General features: G+C 35.3%; 16 protein-coding genes and 1 pseudogene across 17 annotated transcripts, besides 4 other annotated features; 8 read left to right on the forward strand and 9 right to left on the reverse strand.

The window, feature by feature from the left end:
• Positions 1-2398: part of a mobile genetic element that runs on past the window's edge.
• TVAGG3_0942420 (MULE transposase domain-containing protein) lies at positions 353-1064 on the reverse strand (the record flags this gene model as incomplete). Its single annotated transcript, XM_051252956.1, has 1 exon — positions 353-1064. A coding segment is annotated over one exon (712 nt), but the record flags the coding sequence as incomplete, so codon positions are not given.
• A 917-nt stretch (positions 2399-3315) lies between the features above and the next one.
• TVAGG3_0942430 (protein of unknown function, DUF4106 family) lies at positions 3316-3568 on the forward strand (the record flags this gene model as incomplete). The annotated part of the gene is made up of 1 exon (XM_051252957.1): positions 3316-3568. A coding segment is annotated over one exon (253 nt), but the record flags the coding sequence as incomplete, so codon positions are not given.
• Positions 3569-3798: 230 nt separating this feature from the next.
• TVAGG3_0942440 (protein of unknown function, DUF4106 family) lies at positions 3799-4979 on the forward strand (the record flags this gene model as incomplete). Its single annotated transcript, XM_051252958.1, has 1 exon — positions 3799-4979. A coding segment is annotated over one exon (1181 nt), but the record flags the coding sequence as incomplete, so codon positions are not given.
• Positions 4980-5672: 693 nt separating this feature from the next.
• Positions 5673-24511: part of a mobile genetic element that runs on past the window's edge.
• Positions 7081-7943, forward strand: TVAGG3_0942460 (protein of unknown function, DUF4106 family; the record flags this gene model as incomplete). Its single annotated transcript, XM_051252959.1, has 1 exon — positions 7081-7943. A coding segment is annotated over one exon (863 nt), but the record flags the coding sequence as incomplete, so codon positions are not given.
• Positions 8137-8349, forward strand: TVAGG3_0942470 (protein of unknown function, DUF4106 family; the record flags this gene model as incomplete). The annotated part of the gene is made up of 1 exon (XM_051252960.1): positions 8137-8349. One exon carries the CDS (start codon positions 8137-8139, stop codon positions 8347-8349), a length of 213 nt encoding a protein of 70 aa, XP_051078534.1.
• Positions 10685-11320, forward strand: TVAGG3_0942480 (uncharacterized protein; the record flags this gene model as incomplete). The annotated part of the gene is made up of 1 exon (XM_051252961.1): positions 10685-11320. One exon carries the CDS (start codon positions 10685-10687, stop codon positions 11318-11320), a length of 636 nt encoding a protein of 211 aa, XP_051078535.1.
• On the forward strand, positions 11356-11775 carry TVAGG3_0942490 (protein of unknown function, DUF4108 family; the record flags this gene model as incomplete). The annotated part of the gene is made up of 1 exon (XM_051252962.1): positions 11356-11775. One exon carries the CDS (start codon positions 11356-11358, stop codon positions 11773-11775), a length of 420 nt encoding a protein of 139 aa, XP_051078536.1.
• TVAGG3_0942500 (uncharacterized protein) lies at positions 11792-12013 on the reverse strand (the record flags this gene model as incomplete). Its single annotated transcript, XM_051252963.1, has 1 exon — positions 11792-12013. A coding segment is annotated over one exon (222 nt), but the record flags the coding sequence as incomplete, so codon positions are not given.
• TVAGG3_0942510 (protein of unknown function, DUF4106 family) lies at positions 12281-13153 on the forward strand (the record flags this gene model as incomplete). Its single annotated transcript, XM_051252964.1, has 1 exon — positions 12281-13153. The coding sequence occupies one exon, from the start codon at positions 12281-12283 to the stop codon at positions 13151-13153; it is 873 nt and encodes a 290-aa protein (XP_051078538.1).
• On the reverse strand, positions 13169-14008 carry TVAGG3_0942520 (KilA, N-terminal/APSES-type HTH, DNA-binding family; the record flags this gene model as incomplete). The annotated part of the gene is made up of 1 exon (XM_001296371.2): positions 13169-14008. One exon carries the CDS (start codon positions 14006-14008, stop codon positions 13169-13171), a length of 840 nt encoding a protein of 279 aa, XP_001296372.2.
• TVAGG3_0942530 (organellar and viral DNA polymerase type B) lies at positions 14353-15288 on the reverse strand (the record flags this gene model as incomplete). Its single annotated transcript, XM_001296372.1, has 1 exon — positions 14353-15288. One exon carries the CDS (start codon positions 15286-15288, stop codon positions 14353-14355), a length of 936 nt encoding a protein of 311 aa, XP_001296373.1.
• On the reverse strand, positions 15845-16183 carry TVAGG3_0942540 (uncharacterized protein; the record flags this gene model as incomplete). The annotated part of the gene is made up of 1 exon (XM_051252965.1): positions 15845-16183. The coding sequence occupies one exon, from the start codon at positions 16181-16183 to the stop codon at positions 15845-15847; it is 339 nt and encodes a 112-aa protein (XP_051078539.1).
• On the forward strand, positions 16473-16847 carry TVAGG3_0942550 (uncharacterized protein; the record flags this gene model as incomplete). The annotated part of the gene is made up of 1 exon (XM_051252966.1): positions 16473-16847. One exon carries the CDS (start codon positions 16473-16475, stop codon positions 16845-16847), a length of 375 nt encoding a protein of 124 aa, XP_051078540.1.
• Positions 17136-18072: a mobile genetic element.
• Positions 18620-19512, reverse strand: TVAGG3_0942570 (uncharacterized protein; the record flags this gene model as incomplete). The annotated part of the gene is made up of 1 exon (XM_051252967.1): positions 18620-19512. A coding segment is annotated over one exon (893 nt), but the record flags the coding sequence as incomplete, so codon positions are not given.
• TVAGG3_0942580 (DNA/RNA polymerases family) lies at positions 19662-20120 on the reverse strand (the record flags this gene model as incomplete). The annotated part of the gene is made up of 1 exon (XM_051252968.1): positions 19662-20120. One exon carries the CDS (start codon positions 20118-20120, stop codon positions 19662-19664), a length of 459 nt encoding a protein of 152 aa, XP_051078542.1.
• TVAGG3_0942590 lies at positions 21834-22416 on the reverse strand (annotated as a pseudogene). Its single transcript has one exon. A coding segment is annotated over exon 1 (583 nt).
• TVAGG3_0942600 (phage tail repeat-like family) lies at positions 23979-24371 on the reverse strand (the record flags this gene model as incomplete). Its single annotated transcript, XM_051252969.1, has 1 exon — positions 23979-24371. The coding sequence occupies one exon, from the start codon at positions 24369-24371 to the stop codon at positions 23979-23981; it is 393 nt and encodes a 130-aa protein (XP_051078543.1).
• Positions 24507-24511: part of a mobile genetic element that runs on past the window's edge.

Below are 24511 nucleotides of genomic sequence, written 5' to 3' on the forward strand. Positions count from 1 at the left end.
TGAGTTCTTTGTAATAATACTTTCAAGGTAGGATATATTTTAGTGGGATCTATTGAGTCATCACTAACAGCATTGAGCAATCTATTGAGCATTGAAATACTCTCGATTTTTCTTTGTCTTTTTACATCAATTTCTGCGTTAGTTGCTTTTTCCATGATCCTAATGACACGGTCATCTGCTGGATTTTGATCAATTTTGAGTTTGATAACGAAAGATGGTATCACTTTTGTATAAATTTCTATAATAACATCATCAATTCTGAGATTTTTTCGATCAGGAAAATAGTCATGTTTGAGTGTTCTAAAATGAGCTTCGGCAATATTGTTAGTTGCGTCGCCTTCACGCCTGTCACGAGCAATCCATCTTGATATGTTGTAACGCCATTGTCTGTTAAAGTATTGAGATGCTGTTGGATCTGTGTCGAGCAACTCCAGAACTTGATCATAGGCAGCATTTGCTTCTTCCTCATGTTCTGCATCTAATTTGAAGACTAAATCCTTCATCAAATTATAGAATTGTTCAAATTTTTCTTGAGAAGAAAACTTATTTGATTTGCGAAGAATTGCACGAAGAACATGTACTCCGCACCAAAGTATTTGAGCTTGTGGAATGCTTTCTTCTATTGCTTGAGCTATCTGTGGAGCACAGTCCATGCTAATGTATTCTGGCTCAATTGTTACCCATCTGAGATAGGCGCACACGCAAACTTGAATGTTTTGATAAGTGTCTGGTTGACAAAAGAAATATAAAAAAGGGAAAATGTGAAAATCTTTGATTTTGCCAGTAAATGCATACAATGGAATGTTTGATCGCAACAATTTATAGGTGCTGTCTATATGAAATGTCTTGATACTATGCGCATAAGCTTTGCCTTCAAAAGGCGCGTAATAGAAACACATATTATTGTCTGAGACTTCAAATGCAATGAGATCATCTGGAGATTCTTCTTGTACTGTCTGAACAAAGATTTGCAATGACACAACATCGTCAGGAGAATATCTAGTTTGAAGAGCATGTATTCTCTCTGCAAATCGTTTGATTGCACGTGGTTTTTGAGCGTACATCTCTGGAATGGACGGACCTGTAAGAGGAATTTCAAGATCTTTGAATGCATTTAGCTGTGCTATCGCTCTTTGATTGTCATCTGTTTGGAAGTAATGTTCTAAATATTTGCGATAAAAGACAGACGAATATTGACTTTTGTCATTTGGGGCGGAATGATCATGTTCTTCAACTATTTTGATTAGTTTGTATTTATTTTGATCCAAGATTGCAACATTAAAATGTGCAGGACATTTTGGATATTTGCAGTGGAATGAAATCTGAGATCTTTCTTTCCTGACACGTTCACCATATCCATACTGTGCTTGTATTTCTTGTTTAACTCCAAATTTACAAAGATCCATAACAGTAAAGATAGTTTCTTCTTCTAATTCCATTTGAAATTGAAATGAAAATTAAAAATTCAGAAATTTGAATAGATTTGGTCTGTAATTTAAATGAGAATAGCAGTTTGTTCGTCATTGTTTGAGGCAAGAGTATTATAGGAATATTATATGATGGATTTGAGTTGCATATAAAGAGTGCAAAAGGATAAAGAGAGAAATTTTGTTAGATTAAATTATTAAATTTTAATTCTTTATTTTTTAGGATTGTTAGCTTTGTAAGATTGCTTTCTCACAAGAGAAAACAAGTATAAGGTTTAAGCTGTATGTATTAAAGTTATAAATATTTGATTTAAAAAAAATCAAGATTTTAAACTTTAAAGGTATTAATTATGATTATCTTTCTTTAGCTTTACATGCTGTATGCTACTTTTGGAAACTGCTCTATTGTATTAGAATGTTTTTAAATTTTGCACCTAAAAATGCGTAATATTAAAAATTAAGGTATTAATTATGATTATCTTTCTTTAGCTTTACATGCTGTATGCTACTTTTGGAAACTGCTCTATTGTATTAGAATGTTTTTAAATTTTGCACCTAAAAATGCGTAATATTAAAAATTAAGGTATTAATTATGATTATCTTTCTTTAGCTTTACATGCTGTATGCTACTTTTGGAAACTGCTCTATTGTATTAGAATGTTTTTAAATTTTGCACCTAAAAATGCGTAATATTAAAAATTAAGGTATTAATTATGATTATCTTTCTTTAGCTTTACATGCTGTATGCTACTTTTGGAAACTGCTCTATTGTATTAGAATGTTTTTAAATTTTGCACCTAAAAATGCGTAATATTAAAAATTAAGGTATTAATTATGATTATCTTTCTTTAGCTTTACATGCTGTATGCTACTTTTGTCTTTGAGACATTCCATGATTTAAGTTAAGAAGCTTTAAAAAAAATGCAAAAAAATTGAATACTTTACTGGCTGGGCAAATTTGTCGCCGCCCCGTTTTGGGATGGGTAGCCCATCCCATATATTCAAATGTTCAATGATTTTGGGTTGGGATTCAAAAAAAAGGTAGTGGGGCTTCGAGGCGCGTTGCGCCCTCTAGCCCCGAAGATGTTTAGTATAAATGAAGTTTATATTCGGAGGGCTTCCAGGCGCGTTGCGCCCTCTAGCCCCGAAGATGTTTAGTATAAATGAAGTTTATATTCGGAGGGCTTCCAGGCGCGTTGCGCCCTCTAGCCTCGAAGATGTTTAGTATAAATGAAGTTTATATTCGGAGGGCTTCCAGGCGCGTTGCGCCCTCTAGCCCCGAAGATGTTTAGTATAAATGAAGTTTATATTCGGAGGGATTCCAGGCGCGTTGCGCCCTCTAGCCTCGAAGATGTTTTGTATAAATGAAGTTTATATTCGGAGGGCTTCCAGGCGCGTTGCGCCCTCTAGCCTCGAAGATGTTTAGTATAAATGAAGTTTATATTCGGAGGGCTTCCAGGCGCGTTGCGCCCTCTAGCCTCGAAGATGTTTTGTATAAATGAAGTTTATATTCGGAGGGCTTCCAGGCGCGTTGCGCCCTCTAGCCCCGAAGATGTTTAGTATAAATGAAGTTTATATTCGGAGGGCTTCCAGGCGCGTTGCGCCCTCTAACCCATAAAAAATTTCTGAGGACGAGCCAGCCGGTGACTTTTTTGTAGAGCACTCAAACTAGTATAACTTTGTCCGGACAAGTAAGGGCCTATCCTCGCTACAAGAAAAGTTACAGGCGTTCCAAGGAAGTATACTTTGAGAAGCCTTTTCTCCCTTTTAAAACAAGATAGGACGGTTATTTTACAAAACTGACAACACTTTGACCGAGTAGTTTTTTGTGCTGAACAAAAAGTGTCATATAAACATCTGTCAAAAACCGCTTTTAACTTCACTTAAAATGCCACGTAAGCTACGTAAGAATATACGTAAGAGGAAGGGAGCATTGAAACATCCAATAGTAAAACTGACACCACAACAACAGTTGCAACAACAAATGATGAATGACCCCACTATGTTGCAACAAATGTCAAGCAACCCTATGCTTTTAAACCGAGTTATTGGTGCACAGAGTGGAGGTTTAAGAGCGGCACTTTTAGCGAAAATGGCAGGCTATGGTGGAGCTGCAGACGGAACAGCTTATAACCCTCAAAGTCAAATGAATTTGAGTTCACTCAAAAATCAAATAACAGATGTCAAAAAGTCAAACATAGACATACAGAAACAAATAAGTGAAAACGAAAAGAAACTAGAATATGACAGACACACAAAGAAACTCAATGAGTTAAACGTAGAGAAAAAGAAGAAAGAAGAACAACTGAAAGAACTAAGTACAGAGGAATATGCGAAAAAAGTGTCAGAAAAAGCAGCAGAAGTAGCAAAAATGGAACAAGATGTTGTAAATTTGAAAAACCATACTACTCGATATAAAGTACTGAAAGATGAAGAAATAAAACAAAAAGCCCTGAAGACATATATGGATAGCGATGAGTATAAAAAAGAAGTTGAAGCAAATGTAAAGGCAGAAAAACTTTTACAGTTGCAAAACCAAACCGTACAGTATGAAAACTTAGCACAAGAAAGTAAAAATAACGACGCAGCCATGCAAAAGGCAATGAAAAGCGCAGAATATATAAAAGCTAACAATGACTGGTTAGATGCCCAAGCCAACGCTAAAGCAGCCCAACTTATAGGGTCAATAAGGACAAAAATACAAGCGGATGAAGACAGTTCAAATGAAGCTTTAATGAATGCTGACTTTAAGAATGCCTTCGAAGCTCTTCATAGTAAGGTGAAACTAGTGAACGACTTCTCATCTGGAAAGAAACTGAAGTCTGAAGGTTTCGACAAAGAGTTAAGAGAAGTAGCACAAAATATGACGAAAATAACAGATGCAGCAACGAGACAGGCAGTTCAAAGTGCCTATGACGCCGTTAGAGCAACTGTTGTAGAAAGTCAAGAAAAAGAGTTACAACAGACCAAAACAGACCTAGTAAATGCTTTCTTAAAAACGAAAAGTCAGGTAGGACATTATGCTGCAGATGGAACATATGTGCCAGCTGGTGGAACTTATATACCACCAAACCCTCCAAGAGAAGCACCTGCACCAGGACTACCTAAAACATTTACATCGTCACATGGACACAGACACAGGCATGCACCAAAACCAACACAGCAACCAACAGTTCAAAATCCAGCACCACAACAACAACCAAAACCAACAGTTCAAAATCCAGCACAGCAACCAACAGTTCAAAACCCTGCACAGCAACCAACAGTTCAAAATCCAGCACCACAACCAAAACCAGCACAACAACCACCTCCACAACCAGCACAGCAACCAACAGTTCAAAACCCTGCACAACAACAACCACAAACAGAGCAAGGACATAAAAGAAGTAGAGAAAAAGGAAACCAAGAATTCTTAAAAATGCTTAAGGAAGATTATGGTTACCCAGATACTCTTGACTTTAGTGACAGATATAAAGAAGCTATTAGAAAGTTCAAGGAAGGAAATACTGACCCGAACCTATTTAGCTTTATGGTTCAGCATCAAATGGGATATAATCTCAAACCTGGAAAATACAAGCTCGCTAAGGGATATGATTTAATAGCATATCATCCAAATGACATGAATGAATTTACTCCGAGATATTTGGTGTCAGAGCTAAATGATAATTCAACTCTCTTCATGAAACGCGTAAAAAATAGAGACGGAACGAAAGAAGAAAGGTTTATGAGTCCGGATGACTTAGATAGGGAACTTGTTAAAAACGGTCTCGGAATATATGAAATGCCAGCAGATGAGGTACAAGAAACTCAACAGGAAGAAGTTCAGATACAACCAGACATGGAAAAATAGTTCAGCAACAACAGCTAGAAGAGCCTGAAGGAAACGAACAAGTCCCTCCTTTGGAAACTAACTTCACAGAACTAGATGAAGATTTGGAACAGCCGAAAAATCTTGACCCTCAACAAGTGTATGCAGAGAATATGGAATCTTTCCAAGAGTCTAAGAAAAATTCGGCTGACATAGTAGAAGAATATCGAAAAATGTTCACCGACATACAAAAGACTCCAACATCAGATGAAAATATTCAGCATAGAATGGAAGTACTGAAAGATAATGTACGCAAATACAATAATCCTTTTTACTTACGACCATATAACGTTCAATCTTTGGCTGAACTCGGTGAAAATAAAAGGTTAAATTTCAACAAAACATATAGAAATGAAACATTGTTTAAAGTTCATTCAGAACCTAACCAATATGGAAACAAACCTACTTTTGTTTCTGCAGACTATGGAACTACAATGAGATGGGGTCATAAAGCTAATCCGGATAGGTGGTTCATAAACTTACAACCTCAATTCCAAGAAGTTGTAGACGCAATGGAAGTGAATGGTGAACCAGATATAACGGTATTTTCAGCGCGGCTTTAATGCCATTGAAAGATATGAAAGATGCAGATATTTTGGACCAGTATGAAATGAACATGGCTGAGGGAAATATAACACCTGACGTTCTAGAACATTTATCTCAAAGAACTACACAGAACCATAGAGATGGTATATTTGGTGAAGAGTTTAGAAAGAAAGTTAGGGAGAGAGAAGGAAGAGAACCTATTGTACATGACCTTGCAAACGAAAGTTTGCAAAATGTCATAAAAACTTACTTTGCAGACAATGAAATGAGAAGGATGAATATTTAAGAAAACTCAAATGGACAGTACCAAATGAAATGTTAGTATTGAAAAACATGTTCCATGACAAAATAAAACCAACTACAGAAATAAATGACGCAAGACTGAAACATTGGGTAAAAGCTTTCCCATTCACAAAAGATATTATTGGTAACATGGAAAGAAAACCAGAATGGCTACAAAAACATATATTTGGAAACGAGCTTATTCCATATGGACAAGCTCTGTTTGAAGAGCTTGAACCGGAAACTCAGGAAAGAGTCATGCAAACAATACGCGAAGACTCAAATACAAACTATGACAAAATCTTTCTAGGATATAGGTTACCTGAGATGGGCGACCAGAGCCCAAAGGCAAAAAGGACATGGAAAATTTACAACATACTAGGTGAACATGAGGCAAAGATGCAACAACTTGAAGCAGAGGGCAAGTTACCAAAAGCGACACCAAAGAAGAAGAGTAGAACAAAGTGAAAGTAGTGAAGAAGTAACTTCATCTAGTGAAAGTAGTGGCAATGAAGGAAAAAGAAGAGTTAAAAACTCAGTCAGGAAGAAAGTAAAGCTTGGTACGAAACAATTATGACAAATAAATTCAACTATTCTATATTTTACCCATATGAAATGTACGCCGCTCAGAATATAACGCCAACAGTTTTGGATGCCATGAACGGAAATGTTTCCGAATGGTATAACGAATGCGACAATGCCATTAGAAGGTCAGAAATAGTTCCTGGAACTTACGAATATACAACTGCTGTTTCTTATGGAAACGTAGGTGAGTTTGGAGAAGGTTCTTCAACAACAGTAGATATTGCTTGCGACAGGTTTCATATTATTTCTATTGACAACTCATTCTTATACGTGGAACAAGACATTGAAATAAAACCTTCTGCCAAGTTGTCTGACAAGAAAGGTTGCAATGGAATTTTCTATGTCGGATACCAATATGCTCCAGAAGTTTTTATGGGATATAAGATATATTCTAACTCTGACTTAGTTCAAACAGTAACATGGGCAAACTATGAATGGTTCGCTTTGAGAAACTCAGTACAACCACAAGCTAGAGAACAAACAGACCAGTATGCAACTATTGAGAAAATAAGAAGACTTGACCCTAACGTTCCAGGAGTTTATGTTAACCTTTCTGGACAAACTGCAGCAGCAGTAACCAAAGTAAAACTGAAACTAAGAGTTCCTTTGTCATCTTTCCTCATCTTCAGGTTTTTAAGATACTTGCCAAACTGGGCAGGAAAAATTTCTATTGAACTTACTCCAAGCAAAAATAACTTAGTCATTGCACCAACACAAGACCCATTCACTATTACAGACGTAAAGGGAACAAATCAAACGTCATTCGCCGAATTTTGCAAAGACAAAGTTGACTTAGACTTTGGTTTCTCAAACTTCAACACTGAAGTAAACTATTATTTCAATGCTGCTGGAGATGCTTGGGACCCAGTTAAGTTCACATGCGAAAAGTTTGAATGCAAGAGAATAGAAAGCAGACTTGCAGTCTATATGTTGGACCCAGATATTTCAAATGCTTTAGCTGCCAAATATATTGCAGTTCCACTTATGTTCCCTATACACCAAATATCTGTCAAAGACTTTGCAGGTGAAGTTGGAAAACAAAATCCAGGAGCCGCAGGTGCAAGAACAGATATTGCTTTAACAACTGCAATGAAACATGCAGATACTATGTTTGTACTGTTCAGACGAACTATAAATGACTATTCTTGTTTCTACAACCCTGGTATTAAATATCATATAAACATAGATGGCAAATATTATCCAAGAGAAGAATATTCTACAGTTGAGGATATGAGGTCATACAACTTGACATTAGATGCTATGAACTTTAACAACAACTTCACAACAACCATTAACCCTGAAATGCAAAATTCTATTATGCCATATGTGAAAGTATAGACTCATACAGGAGGTCAAAAAACTCAATATACAAATGGAGACCGTTCAAACTTTTGGCTTGGCATTCCATTTGCTGACTCAGAAGACTTTATGGGTGGTATTTCAACTGTTGGTACAGTTCAAATACAATATACTGATGACAGAGACGGTCCAGATGAATTGAGAGCAAAGAAGTTTACAAAACCAATAGCACTTTTCACGGAAGATGCTCTTTTGAAGATTCGTTCGATGAAACCTGCTGGGGCTCCTCAGATTGGCATAACGACAGCTTCCATCGAGCAGATTTTGGCAGCAGGTCAGTAAGTTGTTCTTGAACTGACTTCTCTCCGTTAAAATATTGACGTACCAGTTTTGACATAATATTGTATTATAAACTTTCCTTTAGAAATATCTGTAAGTTTTGAAGTTATATTTTTGTCTGCTTCAAGAACTTTCACCATTTCAGTTATACCAACTTTCTTTGCTTTATGAAAATATTTAGGTTCAGCAAAGACTGCTATTCTATAACATTTCATTGTTTGTGTAAAGAACTATTCTGTCAATGTATTTGTATTGTTTGTGAGTATAAACTTTGTTCTGCTTCAATTCAATAAGATATCCGAATACGTCCATCTTTTTATTCTAAGTAAAATGTCATTTCCGAAAAATAGAAGCGTAAGTGTTCAAAGGTTTAATGGCGGTGGCAAATGTGAAGTTAAATTCACCAACTCAAACAAAACAGTCAAAGTTTATTGTCAATGTCAAAGACAGAGATGTTGAAGTGGGGAAACCATACGAAGACGAAGATGGTATAACAATTGTTCCTGTAAAAGAACCAACATATCCTGAAGTTAACAGAGACTTAAGTTCTGTTGCAGATATTCGAAACGACTACCAACAACTGAAAGACAAACTTCAAACTCAGGAGAAGATTTGTCAAGCTTTAAGTATAATGTTAAACTTGGTCGAACACAACCCTGTAAAGTGAACTCATATGTCATGCACCTCATGAAGTTTTGAAAAGAACTATTGAAACTTTTGACAGAGAGCAACGATATAAACATCAAAGAAATAGAACCCGACATTAGTTGCTGTGGTGTTTCATATAATGCCATTGACAAGATATACGTTATGAAAGGAGGTGAAACGTTGAACTTAAATATAGTTTCCCAGACGTTATAAAAATATTTGACGACCACAACATTTCATTAAAGTTTATTTGCTAAGTAAATGGCAGAAGACATAATGGTTTATACTATTACGACTAAAAACCCTGAGTCATATAATTCTATAACAACAAACTTACAAAGTCCTCAAGGACGATATTGTAAACTAACCTTAAACACAATGACGACTAAAGCCTGTTTTGCTCTTTTGACACCAGAAGACTTTGTTGTTGTGAATGGTAAAAAATACTCCTTTGAAGATACTTACTCAGATATACCACAACAGGTTTTGTTGACTTATTTAATACTTTAAGTACGGGTGTAACATGTGCTGCAACTAGAGCAGGTTTCATTATGTTTGGATGTCCGACTGAGTTTACTATAAACGATATGAGCTATAATACAAAACTTATTTCTGTGTTTTTACTACCAACAGTTTCCTATAACAGGAAAAGGTGTCATACAAGGAATGTCTATTCCATTGACATTAAGCACACCAATCTTATATATTGTTTCAAACTTAGGTTCAAAGTGTTATTCGAATGTCGACAGAAACTATTATGACCAAAAGATACTTATGCGTATACAATACTTTCTCTGCTGGTTTGCCTATTGTTTCATTCGAATGCAGAATTTTCAACCTTAGTGAACTCAAACACTTTTGGCAGTATAACGTTGACATTAGTTGACGCAAACTTTGTTCCTGTAAAACTTTTATGTCCTATGTATTTGTCAATGACGGCAGAAAGTTTCGAATTGGAAGATGAAGCAACTGGTGAAAGTATTGTATTACAAGAACAACTTCAACAACAAATAGCTCAAGAACAACAAATGCAACAAATGGAACAACAAAGTCAAGAATAAAAAAATAATATTTTTTATTTTTTATAAAAATGTACAGAATAGATGTTTCAGATTTTTATGACTTCCAAGCATTCAGAAATATGTGTCCATTTAGAGACTATAACAAAGCAGTCGAGAATTTGAAACGTTTAGTCATTTATGTTGACTCTGCCCCAGAATGTTATGTCATGAAAAGAATGGGATGTTGTCTTTAACAAACCAAGAGCAACAATAGTGTCTGAACAGAATGTAGACAGAAACTTAAGAAAATAAAAAGTTGTACAAGTTGGAATGAAGATGTTAGATGCTTGGGATATCTTATTGTCAAGTTAGAAGATTTTTCAGTTCGAGGTATAAAGTTCTATACACCTTCTCCAAACTTCTATTCTATCTTCACTGGATATAAATATGAACAAGTAGAATGAAACACAGTATTATAGAAGCTTGGTTAGACCATGTCAAAGAAATTATATGCAATGGAAACGAAAAGGTTTATGAGTATATCTTATGTTGGTTTGCAAACATCTTACAACATCCAAGTGCTAAAAATGAAACTGCTCTCATTTAATTGGGAAAACAAGGAACAGGTAAGAACACATTCTTTAGAGATATCTTATGCAAACTGTTAGAAGGTTAATTCGAACCCTAATATGACAAACTTAGAAAACATCTGTGGCAAGTTTAACTCCTCAATAGAGAATATGAAACTTATAGTTTGCAATGAACTTCAAAGTATAGATACAACAAAAGTTTTGAACTCAGATGCTTTGAAGAGTCTTATAACAGACAAAGTTGGAGTTGTTGAAAGAAAGTATAAAGACCAAAGAGTTTGTGAAAATGTTGCAAACTTCATTATGGTTTCAAACAATGCTGTTCCGATGAAGTTAGAAAGTTCTGACAGAAGATATGTAGTTGTCAGAATGTCAGATTCTCATATGCAAGATACAGAATATTTTGACGACTTAGCAGAAACTTTGACACCAGAGTTTTACAACCATTTGTTCTCATACTTTATGACATTAGATATTTCTAAGTTCAATCCAAGACAAATTCCACATACCGAAGAGAGACAAACATTGTTAGAAGCAAACAAGAGTGTTTATGAACTGTTCGTAGATGAAACTGACTTTGTGTCATTAGATGAAAGGTCATTGTACGATTCGTATAAACAATATTGTCAAGAATATGGTTATATGGCAGCTTCTAAACGTACATTCTTGGCAAATGTCAAAAGTCTTTTAGATGTTCAGAATGGTGTATATACAAAGAAAATTTTTTCTGAGTAAATTTAAAAAAAAAATTTTTTTATCCGATAGAAAAGATGACGAAATATATTTCAGTAAATAAGTACATGTCAGGACTTAAAGAAGAACTAGACCCATTCACATATTTGAATGTTTACTTCTACCATTTTGAAAAGTCTTCATTTGACAAAGTTTGGAACATCGAACCAGTTAAGTTTGCTATTGTGACTAAAAATGGTGCGAAATTTGAAGACTTAGACATAGAAGGTTTGTTAACAGTCAAAGAAAGTTTTGACAGAAGGTTCTCAAACCTTAAAGAAGGCAAAGCATACAAACTTGTTATACCTTATGAACCAAAGAAGACAGACGACTATGAATATTATGAGTCTAAAGTTGTAGAAGTTCAAGGTAAATTGGGTAAAAAGATTTTAGAGTCTAAGCCAGTGTTTACTCCTAAAGAGGAAGAGAACATTGACATTGACCCAGAAATGTTCTAAAAATAAAATTTTATTTTTACATGTCAAATTTCTTTTTCTCTGGAACTGGTTCAGGTTCTTTCTTCTCTTCTTCTACTTTCTTTTCTTTCTTTTCTCTCTTCTTCTTCTCTGGTGGTGAGACGTCAAATTTCTCAGAACCATATTTATGTAAAAGTTCTTTGTCCTTTAATAGCTCATCTATTCTGTTTTCTATTTCATCTTCAAGAACGGCGCATGTGTCTTCTTTGCATTCTAAGAACTTTTGTTGGACTTCATCTTTCCAAGAGGCGTCATCTCTGTCAACAAGTCTGTCATTGACAAATTTTAAGACTGCTCTTTGTAATGTTTTATGGTTCTTGTCATATTCCCAGAAACAGAACTTTAGAACAAATTCACCTTTCTTGTTTACACTATGTAAGATTTTATGGTCGACAGATGTTTTGCTGTCAAAAAGTTTGTCTCGAATATAGATAGCGAAATCGCTAGACATTTTCTAAAAGATAAAAATTTTAATTTTTCTAAAAATATGTTAGAAAAAAAGTTTGCTGACATTGACAAGAAATTTGAGAATGTTTTAAACAAGAACAAGAGGAAGTTAGAAAATGCTCAGATAAAGCCTATACATGACAAGTTCTTATTTGCTCAGAATGGTATAACAGGTCTAATTGCACCACCTGGGTCTGGTAAGACTTTCACTTATCTTAAAATGGCTGCACAACAACAAGAACTAGATGAGAAGAACCCATTCTATGAGTTAGTAGTCATTTGTAGTACTTCTGGTCAATTTGACCAAACCGTCAATTCGTTCAAAGATATTATAAAGAAGTCTAAGTTAGTATGTATAAAGGATACTGAGTTGTTAGATTGGATAAAGAAGTACCAAAGAAGAGTTTTGAAGTATAATGCTATAAATGAGTATATAAATTCTAAGTTCAAAGACCCTAATGAGGAAATGCAGAGAATATTAGAGAAGAAACACTTCCGAAACAAACAGAAAGAGATAGAATACATTTCGAAGAAATTGCAATCGTACGATTGGAAGACTTACCCTCATAGATGTCTTCTTATTTTAGATGATTTCGCCTCTCATCCTTTGTTAAAGAACAGAGAACAAGATATGTGTCGAATTCTTAAGAAGCTCAGACACTTTAACATCTCTGTTGTCATTTGTGTACAGACAGCAAAGAGTTTAAGTAAGGATGTTAAAAGAATACTTACTGACATAATACTTTTCCCCGGATTGTCCGAAGACGATTTCATGGAACTTATGAAAGAGTCCATGGCAGGCAAGTTTGACAGACATGAACTATGGGAGAAGTATAAAGTCATACAAGACCCTCACACTTCTTTCAGAATTCATATCTACGCGAACAAAGTTCAAATTGTAAAAAGTCAATAAAAATAAATGGTTCATCTACCCTACTTGTTTGAAGTTGTCAAAATACTCTGTTATTTTTTCTTTCAGTAGCGGTAAGTCTTCTTTGAAGGTAAGTATTGTACAACCTTTCATATCATAGTGTGTTTGAGGTAACGTATCTTGAACTATTTGTTTCACATCTTCATTTGGGGTCATTGAAATCGGTAAGTTTTCGCGATAGAACCAATTTCTGTCAGATTTGTAAATCTTAGCAAGGTCGTAAAAGCTTTTGTTGTTTCTTCTGACTAAATGCAACATAACCATATCTTTATCTTCTTCATTTTCCATCTCTTCAGTATAAATCATATACTTATAGTTCTTTTCCTTTCCTTTTGGTACCGAACGTGGTATTCTTTTCTGAATGCTTTTGTCTTTTGCTTCAAGCTTGTTTTCCATCTCTTCACGTTCTTGTCTATGAATTTTGTCAAGAAGTCTGTAAATATACCAAGCATAACGAGGCGAAGCCCACATTGCAACAGCATTTACAAGAAGTCTATGTACATAATATCCTCTCAAACCGTTTGGCAATTTTTCACGATTTTCATAGAGTTTTGGCGACTGGGGTTTTTTACCTACTCGCTGTTCTTCACTGTTTTCAGAAAAAAGTATGTCTCGCTGTGCTTCGCTCAAAAGTTCTTGTGTGCTTTGGTTCCTAAACCAGTCTTTAGGAAGCTTAGTATCTGGAGCATAACATGCTGTCAAAATACTTTGCATTTGGTACATATCATCTTTGACCGAACGAATGAGACGGAGTTGTTTGTTAAACTGAACCCACTCATATTCTTCATTTATAGCTTCATGGACTATAACTGTTGTTGTGTTCTCTGTTGTTGACATATCTGTCTTTACATACAAAATAAAAAAATAAATAAAAATAAAACTAACTTTATTTTTTCTATCTTAAGGAAATTCATGATTTTTGTGCTGAATTCAATAAAAATATATTTTAGGGTAGATGGTTAGATCTAACCCGATATCTACCCCCATTTCTACCCCAGTTATTTTATAAACGTTTCACATGGTAAACGTTATTTTTTAAATTTTGTGAAAACTCAACGGTTTGACACATGCCCTAAAAATTATTTTACTCAGAATTTTGTTGCTGAATTCAATAAAAATATATTTTAGGGTAGATGGTTAGATCTAACCCGATATCTACCCCCATTTCTACCCCAGTTATTTTATAAACGTTTCACATGGTAAACGTTATGAATTCGTGAGACTCTAAACAGTTTTGTAGCTTCTATTTCTTCTTTTAGTACATCGAATGTTTTAACAATGCCGAAAGTTTCTTTATACTTCTTCTTGACGTCAGACAGAAGGAAATCGTCAGCAGTTGGATAGTTTTTGTTCAGAAATTCTAACATGTCCATTTTATTTTCTGCTGGTTTCTCTGCTTCTTTCTTTAAGTCAGCATAGTCGTTTCTCATTTGTTCTATCTCTTTGACGGAGTAGTTATATTTCCTAATTGCTGCTTTACATTTAGAACATTGCGGGTTCATTTTTGCGTTATACATTGAAATAAAACCAGCTAAAACAACCAAGGCGTCAATGGTTTTCTTTAAATCTGAAGCAATTGGTTTTATCTGTTCATTCCATACCTTACCTCTTCTATCTTTATCTCTTATCTGCCATACACATTTTGCAGCTAATGAAACAAAGTTGTCGTATGTCTTAAACTCCCCAGATTTATATATGTCAGAGATGTTCTTATATAACATGTCGCAATCTTTGTCCATAACTTTATGGTTGCAATGAAAACCAAGGAATTCATAATTTACCTTTCGTATGAACTTCTTTATTTCTACTGAGTCAGTTGCTTTGACTTCAATTTCGGCGAATTCAGGAATAGTTAGTTTTTGCTGCTGAATTTCAGGTAGTTTAGGCAAATGGTCAATAATGTCCTCCATTTCATAAAGATACTGTTCATTTGTTTCATCTTTCGCACTACAGTCTAAATTACTTGTTAAAAGTTCCTGCTTTATTCTTTGTATTTCTGTTTCGAAAGTATATGAAGAAGGAATGAAGCTTTTCATTTCTACTAACATAGATGTTGGATTCATGACTAACGAGTTTGGTGCTGTTGTTTGAATTGTTGTTGTGCCGATTGTTGACATTTCTGTTCTTTTATACAAAATAAAAAAATAAATAAAAATAAAACTAACTTTATTTTTTCTATCCTAAGGAAATTCATGAAAATTCAAGAGGGTAGAAATGAGGGTAGATATCGGGTTAGATCTAACCATCTACCCCAAACATTATTTTTGCTGAATTCAGCAACAAAATGAACGAGGTCAGGATGTATGTAAATACCTTTGAATTCATTCATAACGCCCTTAGTAAGCTCATAAAATGCTTGTTTTGAGGTCGAGCCACTTTTGGCTCCACCGTATTCTTTCAACCAAAACTCAAGAATTTCCTGCATGAATTTTGTATAAAAAGCAACAGTCCGAATTCCGGCGGTTGCTATATTCTTCACAAAATGCCTTATAATACTCTTCCCAGGACTTATTTTCCAACAACTTTCTAAAGTCTTTCCTAAACTGACTGACTGACTGACTGACTGACAGCACAAAGTGGCTTAACGAAAACATTAATATATAAAATTCATGAAAATTCAAGAGGGTAGAAATCGGGTTAGAAATGAGGTGAAATCTCACCTCTTCATCTAAATTATATTTTTTGGTCCGGGAACAACTTTCTCTCAATTGGAGCTGTAGCATACTCTTTGCGTAAGCGGTTCAGACCTTCTTCGAAGTCTTGGTCTCTCTTGGACTGAGATTGGAATTGTGGGGCAGGGTTTTGCATAAACATCCAAGGGTTGGGGCAGTAAGGCATAGGCTGAGGAGGGTAGTTCGGGAAGCCTTGTGGTGGGTAGTAACCTTGAGGTGGAAATTGGTAGTAATTCGGAGGTACTTGCTGGAACTGAGGTTGCTGAGGAGACTGTTGTGGTTCTGCAGCTTTCGGTTTTTCTGGCTTTGGAAGGCATTCAGGAAGAGGAACGTCAGTCATCCGTTTGTGTCCTGTCGGAAGGAAAAATTTTTCCTGTCGGAAGGAAAAACTTTTCCTGTCGGAAGGAAAAACTTTTTCTGTCGGAAGGAAAAGTTTTTCTGAAGTTCGACCAAAAAGTTCTCAATTTTCGAAAATTTGAATGGTTTACGGACGGACAACTGGAAGAGTTCTTCCTGTCGGAAGGAAAAATTTTCCCTTTGTCCGGAAAATTTTTTCCTGTCGGATGGAAGAGTTCTTCCTGTCGGAAGGAAAAAATTTTCCCTTTGTCGGGAAAATATTTTCCTGTCGGATGGAAGAACTTGGAATGCAAGAAAGACTTGACGAGGCAATTTACCTCATTGAACTTAACGACTGCGTAAAAGACTACTTGCGCAAGGTCATGAAGCCCAAGGTCAAGTTTACCACTATTTCTGGAAGGTCTACACTTCAGCTCGAGACTTCGACTGGAATTCCAATTCAAATACCAGACGGGACAGCCTACGATGGCATAAAGGACGCCAAAAGAGAAGCTCTTGTTAAGTTCCTAAACAAACGTCCTTGGATAAAAATACCAAACAAGGAGAACCCCCTACCCCATATGAAATTGGCAATTCAGTCTCTCCTTCACTTCTCTGGTCAACCATTCTTTATAACTACAGAAGGCGACATCCAACCAGTTCAGTAAACATCTCATTTTAACTTCACTTTTTTATGTTTTTTGTGAAAGTGTCAAAAATAAATTGTTTTCATGAGTTTTCTACGATGTTAGAAAAAATGTTATTTTCTAATATCTTCATATTCAATACTTTTTCAGCACTTTTCTGTTGTAAGACGAGTTACGGAAAGTGAGGTGAACCGAAAAAGTGACACTTATTTGGTCGAATAAATTCCCTATATATTTACTTGTCAAAAAAAATCAGACTTTTTTTGCTTTAAAAAAAAAAATTAGAGAACGAATGAAAGGAAATGGATACTCTTACCTTTCATTCCCTCGAGAAAGTTCAAAAACTTGGGTGCAATCAGAACTGATTGCACCCAAGTTTTTGAACTTTGTATAAGGAATTGTTGGCTATGATGTACTGATCATGAATCAGTACATTCATAGCCAACAATTCCTTCGCAAACAGCGGGAAACTTTGTCTGAATAGTTTAACATTCAGACAAAGTTTCCCGCTGTCAGAGAGGAATGGAAGGGTAAAAGGTATATATTCATAATGTATACCTCTTACCCTTTCATTCCTCGAGAAAGTTCAAAAACTTGGGTGCAATCAGAACTGATTGCACCCAAGTTTTTGAACTTTGTATAAGGAATTGTTGGCTTGATGCACTGATCATGAATCAGTACATCATAGCCAACAATTCCTTCGCAAACAGCGGGAAACTTTGTCTGAATAGTTTAACATTCAGACAAAGTTTCCCGCTGTCAGAGAGGAAAAGGGTAAAAGGTATATATTCATAATGTATACCTCTTACCCTTTCATTCCCTCGAGAAAGTTCAAAAACTTGGGTGCAATCAGTTCTGATTGCACCAAGTTTTTGAACTTTGTATAAGGAATTGTTGGCTATGATGTACTGATCATGAATCAGTACATCATAGCCAACAATTCCTTCGCAAACAGCGGGAAACTTTGTCTGAATAGTTTAACATTCAGACAAAGTTTCCGCTGTCAGAGAGGAATGGAAGGTAAGAGGTATATATTCATAATGTATACCTCTTACCCTTTCATTCCCTCGAGAAAGTTCAAAAACTTGGGTGCAATCAGAACTGATTGCACCCAAGTTTTTGAACTTTGTATAAGGAATTGTTGGCTATGATGCACTGATCATGAATCAGTACATCATAGCCAACAATTCCTTCGCAAACAGCGGGAAACTTTGTCTGAATAGTTTAACATTTTGGAGAACGTTTCGACGTTAATACCGCTTTGAATAGTTTAACATTTTGGAGAATTATACAAAGTTCAAAAACTTTGTCTGAAGAATTCTTCCATCTGTTAAAGGGACATTTTGGAGAACGGTTTCGACGTTAATACCGCTTTGAATTTGTTTGATTAGCTTGATTTAACCATTCTAAATCAATTAAATCGAAGATTCTACCACTCATTGGAAAATTATAAGTTTTGAAAAAAACCGTAAATCATTATTGAATCTAAAAATATTTATGTACAAAAAGTCGGTATATATTCTATAATTATTTAAAATAATGAAAAAGTTGATTTGTGAATCATTGAAATATTAATGCTGTTATATATATATCAGATGATATAAGATGATTTTTTTAAATAAAAAATAAAATTTAATTTTTTAATTGTTAAAATAAGAATAGTAAGCTTGACAAGTAATTTAAGTTTTTGCTTTGTAAAGTTATTTGGTTGGCAAATGCATTGTGTCACTTTTTGTTTGAGTTCACTTTCCGTAATTTGTCTTATGATATTTCTGTAGTTATATATGAAAGACAATTCGAGATAAAAGTCATAGTACAATGGAATAATATCTTGCACACCATTTGTTGTGAACCAAACTTGAAAGTCAGAGAAACTGTTACTAGGTGGTTCGTAGAATTTAGAAGCAAAGTCATAAAGGTCCTTACCAATACATAGAAAACTATTGTTGCTTGAACTGAAAATTGCATGACACATAACATTTTGAGGGTCAAACACGTTTCTATAAACCATCAAATCTGCTGGTGGAAGTATAAATTTAAATGGACCATCTGGTGGTAATGGTTCGTTCTGGTTTAGTAACCGAAGAAATTGTGCCCAAGAACGTTTGTCTACTTCCCAAAATAAAAACTCTGTATCTCTTGGAGGGTTAATTTCAATCTTTTGAAATGAAACGGTGGAGTTCATCTTGTCATATTCTAGTTTCAGATAGTATGTTCCATTTAGTAAAGAGTTGTATTTTTCTTGAAATTCCCAATAATATTTGTTCATTTGAGTTTGAAAGTCATCTAGAGTTTTCTCAAGACTTTCGTCTGAACGAACTGTAAAGATTCTCATTTCGTCAAATTTGTCTATTAGACCATCAGAACCTTCATACTGCCCATGAAAATATACTGCGAACATAAATGCGTTAGTTCTATTTGAAAACAAAACTCTTCTAAATCCTATTGCCTTTGCATCTGAAGGACTTTGAAGCCAACGAATTGGATAGTCAAACCTGTATGCTCGGGATGAAATTTCTTCATCTGAAATAGTCCTACCAGCATTTGTAAAGATATAGTTTTGATGGTGTGGGGATGGTTTGTTGTTGGGAGAGTGAAGAAATTTGGGTGGTTGCTGAGAGTTTTGATGGTGTGGGGATGGTTTTGTATCTGCTACTTTTGTTCTTTGTTTTTCAACCTGAAGCATTTAATATATGTAAAAATATATTGTTTTAAAATGGTATGCCATTTCATATTTCTCATCTAACAAACAAGTTTCCCAACGGTCTTCTCCAACAAACTCAGCGTACATTTCAAATAAAATTAAAAAAATGTCACTTTTTTAAAATAAATTTTTTACTTCATGCAATGTTTTATTTCTGTGCCGTCTTCAAGTATGCCCCAATATTTCCTTTTCGATATTACATGAACTTCGGAAAATACCTTATCTAGCTTAAAACAGCCCATCTTTTCACCGACCATTCCCATTTCAATGAGTTTGTTGTATCCTTCTTCGTTCGTCATGAGTGCGTCAATGTTCTCATAGTAAACCTTCACTTTGGATTTGACTTCGGAGAAGAATTTGTTGTACTCGTCAAGGACTGCTTTTGCGAACTGAGGGTAAGACCAATGTTCGACAATAGGTTTTAATGTGGTTACTAAGCCACTTTGACCTTGAGTGAATTCGTACTTCAAAACAAAAGGAGAAAACCTTTCAACAAAGTTGTCGACCTTCTCATAGTGTTTACTCTTCATCTTTTGAGGTTTCTTAATGGAATACCCCCATGTCGAATTCATAAGCAATTTGAGTGTCATTGCAAGTTTGGGGTTTGAAGCTTTCCTAATATCATACAGTTGTTGTATGACTTTTCCAACTGTATAGTTCCTTCCCGGAAACTCACCATCTTCGTTTGGAATTCCAGTCGGAATATATTGGACAAACCTCATGTATGAAGCGTTAAGGTCGACATAGTATATTTTTCATCTGAGTCGAACTTGTCGCAACCAATTGGTCCAGTTTGTGGAAATTCAAGTGAGTCTCTTATCTTCTGAAACTTCTCCTGTATCTCATAAACATCGTCGAAGCAACCTGTTCATATAAAACCTTCTGACCTAACTCAGATGCTCTCCAATACAATTTGACGTCAATTGGATGTCTCAATGGAAGTTTGTTTATAGCATCTTGAAGTTCTTGCAACCTCATTGAAGTTCTTCTGGTTCAGGTTGGTATCCGAACATACCAACCCCTTGTGGAACTGTGTACTTCTTTTGTACTAGAACTTTGTCTGGAAAACTTTTGGTCTTGCTAACAATGAAAAGTTTGTTTCGTCTTTTGGTACAAAAGTTTCTGTCAGCTTGTCATCTGGAATTGGTTCCAACAAACCTTTCTCGAAAAGAATGTTTACAGCTCTGACAATGTTGCACTTACTTTTACCAAAGAATGGGTGTGTAAGACTTTCGTTCAACATGAAGTGGTTGTGGACAATTACAATCTTCAACCATGGTAAGTCTTTGTCAAAACATAGTCGTCATGTGAAGAACCTTTAGCTGTAGGTATGTTGACTCGGATATTGACATTTGCCAACGGTGCAATTTTTGCCAATTGACCTCTGAGAATGTACCTTGTCTTCACACATGACTCAAGATACTTCATCTTCTCATCTGTAACAAGACCAGAGTTCCTGAGACATGTAAGAATGCAAGGTTCGTTGACAATTGTTTCAATTGAATTGTAAATTCCATACCTTGTCAAGTCAATGTCAGACTTATTTATGAACGGGAAGTATCCAGCATGTTGTCTGACTGCTTGAGGGTTAGGTTGGTACCATTCGAACTTGACACTTGCAATTCCTTCAATTGCATTCAAAATGTCTGAGTCGGAGTCAACCATTTGTTCTCTCTTTGTAGTCTTGAAAGCGTCAAGAAGTTTTGCGGCTGTTTGTTCATTGCCATGTGCATAGTAAATGTGACCATCAAATCTTTATGGTCAATCTGAGATTGTGTCCTTTCTTATTTCCGTCTTGAATTGCAGCAAGTACTCCCATGAAGCCTTCTTTGTTCTTTCCTTCGTCAAAGTTTACTGTAAAGGTTCGACCAGATGTAATTTGACTTCTAACTTCACGATACTTTCATATGCATATCTTGTTCTTTCCATGGAGCATGTGTGTCTTCACTTTTCCTTTTTTCCTTCTCAAAGGATGCAATTGTTCGTCATGTTTCCAGTAGAATCTGGCAAAGCCGTCGTGTCCTTCAACTTGAGGTTCACTAACATCGAAAGGCATGTCCATAAGACGTTCTTCTTCTAACCTCTCTAGTCTGTTTGATAATTGGCACGTGCTGTTTCCAAATCCATTTCGTAGCGAAGACCAGACAATTTGTCATAGACTTTTATGGGTCTTCCCTTCCTATATTTAAAATTCTTCGAAACTCTCCAACCATATCTTTGTAACTCTGCTTTTATTCTAGCAGACTTTCTATCCATTCTATATGGGGGCATTTTTATAAAAATAAAAAAATGTTTTTTTTTCTTTACTTTACATAACCGCCTGCTGCCATAAGTCTTTGACGCCAACCCATACCAGCTAATGAAGGTTGACTTGGTTTAGTTTGGAAACTAAACTTTGGTTTTGGTTTATCTTCAGTTTTTGGTTTTTCTTCTTCTATCGGTTTTTCGTCACTTTTCGGTTCCTCTGACTTTACTTCACTTGCAGGAACAGTTGTGTCGTCAACATCTTCATAAATATCATATGCCATTTGTTTTTGTTTTCCTTTCAACTTTTTGTGTTTGTTGTAAAGTTTAGAATATTTCGACTCTAAGTCAATGAGATGTTCTTAATGAACTGTTGGTCAGTGAAGTAAACTTTTCCATCTGTTGTCTCGAAAGCTCCTTCAGACTTCAATATTTTATTTGTGAGAGTCTGTTTCTTTTTTGAGATACTAGCCGTTCCATTTCTATGAAAAGTGACTTTATAGTTAGGGTTTGTATTTCCACTCCTGGCACTTTCTATTATTGAATTTTTCTCTTCATCTGTAAGTTCTTTGACAGGTTTTGACAATGGTTCTGAACTTTTTGTTTGTGGTGCAAATCTACCGTTTCAACTTCTTCGGTCATTTCATCTCAGTAAAAAATTTTAGTTTGGTTTGTTTTCAACTGGTTGTTTAGGTTTTTTAAGTCGTCTAAAACTTCCTGAGGTATAGGAAGAACTTTACAAACACGTGGTGTAACTGCTGGAACCGACAAATCCATCTTGAACTCATTTGTCTCAAAGCTGCATTGTTCATTTCATCTCAATAAAAAACTTTACATTCCCCACGTTTGAGGCGGTTGAGGTTGGTTATTGTTTACCCATGTTGTGCATGGTTATATCCTCTGTTAAAGAATCTTTCACCTTGGTCCATATAGTGTCCTGCTTGGTTATAGTAGTCATTTGCTTTGTTATAATAGTTTCCTGCTTGTCTTCCTACATTGTCCATCCATCCTTGAACTTTTCCTCTTGTTTCAGGATTTGGAATAAGATTTGTTGCATCTCGTGCTACATCCCAACCTTTCTGTACAGTTTGTATAATAGGTTGTGCTTTCTCTTTAAGTATACCTAATGTACTTCAAAATCTCCTTCCCAACTCCAAATACACCTCTGGCTAGTGTTCCCACTGCGGGTAAAATCTAGATGCGACTCCTGCTAATGCGCCAAATAAACCCATTTCTTATAGGGTAAAAAATGACGAATCCGAACAAGGACCCCTATGTTTCTAAAGCGACAAAGAAAGCACTCATGATAAAAATCTTTAGTTCAACACCAAATGCTTGGTTTATGGATATCTTGGAAAACATTCCGAGAGTTAGAACAGATGGACCTCCATACTGGTTAATATTTGTTGGTCAAAACACAAGATACTGTGAAGCCATACCATTATGGTCCAAAAATATTTTAGATGTGAAAACTGCTTTGACAATATTCGTTGACAAATACCATCCAACAAAACTGACATCTGACTGTGAAAGTTCTTTCAAATCAGCTGATGTAAAAAACTATCTGCGTTCAAAAAATGTAAACCAATATTTCATTGTCGACCAAAACCATTCTGCTCTTGGTGTCATTGACGGATGTATAAAAATGTTAAGAGACTTAAACCAACCACAAGGTGGTGAAGCAAATGAAATGTCATATGACGACAAATATAGACACTTCTCCATGGCAAAGATGAGACAAGTTTTAAATATTTACAATAACCGTAAACAAAAAGGTTTGGGAAACCACTCCCCGAAGAAATGAAAAACAACCCTGACTTAGAGAAAGACTATATATTTAATAATTTAGTCAAAAGAGACAAACAAGAAAGAATGCCGGGCTTCAAACTTCAGAAAGGTGACAAAGTAAAAATAGAAATACCTAAACGCGACCCATATGAAAATACTATTGACTATGACAACAATGGAACCCGACAGGTACTCACATTCGTGTTCGTAAAAATAGAAGAAAGTATACAAGAGAATATTATGAAGTTTTAGGCAAACATGGCAAAAATGTACACACTGCAAGCAGAAGATAAAACTACTATTGCCAGACCTCGTTTCAAACTTGTCAAAGTTCAAGGTGGTATACTTTCAAAGACAGTTCCTAACAAATATAAGACAACTCCTGACGAATATGCTAAAGAAGTTGAAAATGACGACTAAGCAATTCTATACCATGCGTAAACTGTCATGTAAGGTGGCATGTATTCTTTACTTTGTCCCGTTGTTTGCGTATATCCTGAAACGAAATGTGTATGGTTTCCTTCTCCCTGAGTGTCACTCCAGTAACAATTTATAGCAAACTTAACGTCGTCTTTAACATCATATCCTTTACCTTTTGTCATTCCTGACCAATCCCAATATCTATGCTTATGCCAACCTGCTTGAGATGTACTTAAATCTATGTAATGACTGTGTGCAGGTAAATTTTCACCTGAAATCGTTTTACTTCCACCTGTTTCCTTTGAAGAGTTTGCACAATACAAAAACCTGTCGACTATTTGTTCCCATGCACCAACACCAAACATTACTTGAGGACCTCTCACATCCATAGATGTATAAATAGAACCTACTGGGTTCATTAAATCAAACATATGAGATATTATAGGATTGTCTCTTTTGAACTTAAAATATAGTGCAACTATTTCAGGTTTCTTCTGGTTTGTGTCAGAATATTTTTTATAATATAGGG

Source organism: Trichomonas vaginalis, chromosome I (assembly GCF_026262505.1).
Source record: "Trichomonas vaginalis G3 chromosome I, whole genome shotgun sequence".
NCBI lineage: Eukaryota > Parabasalia > Trichomonadida > Trichomonadidae > Trichomonas > Trichomonas vaginalis.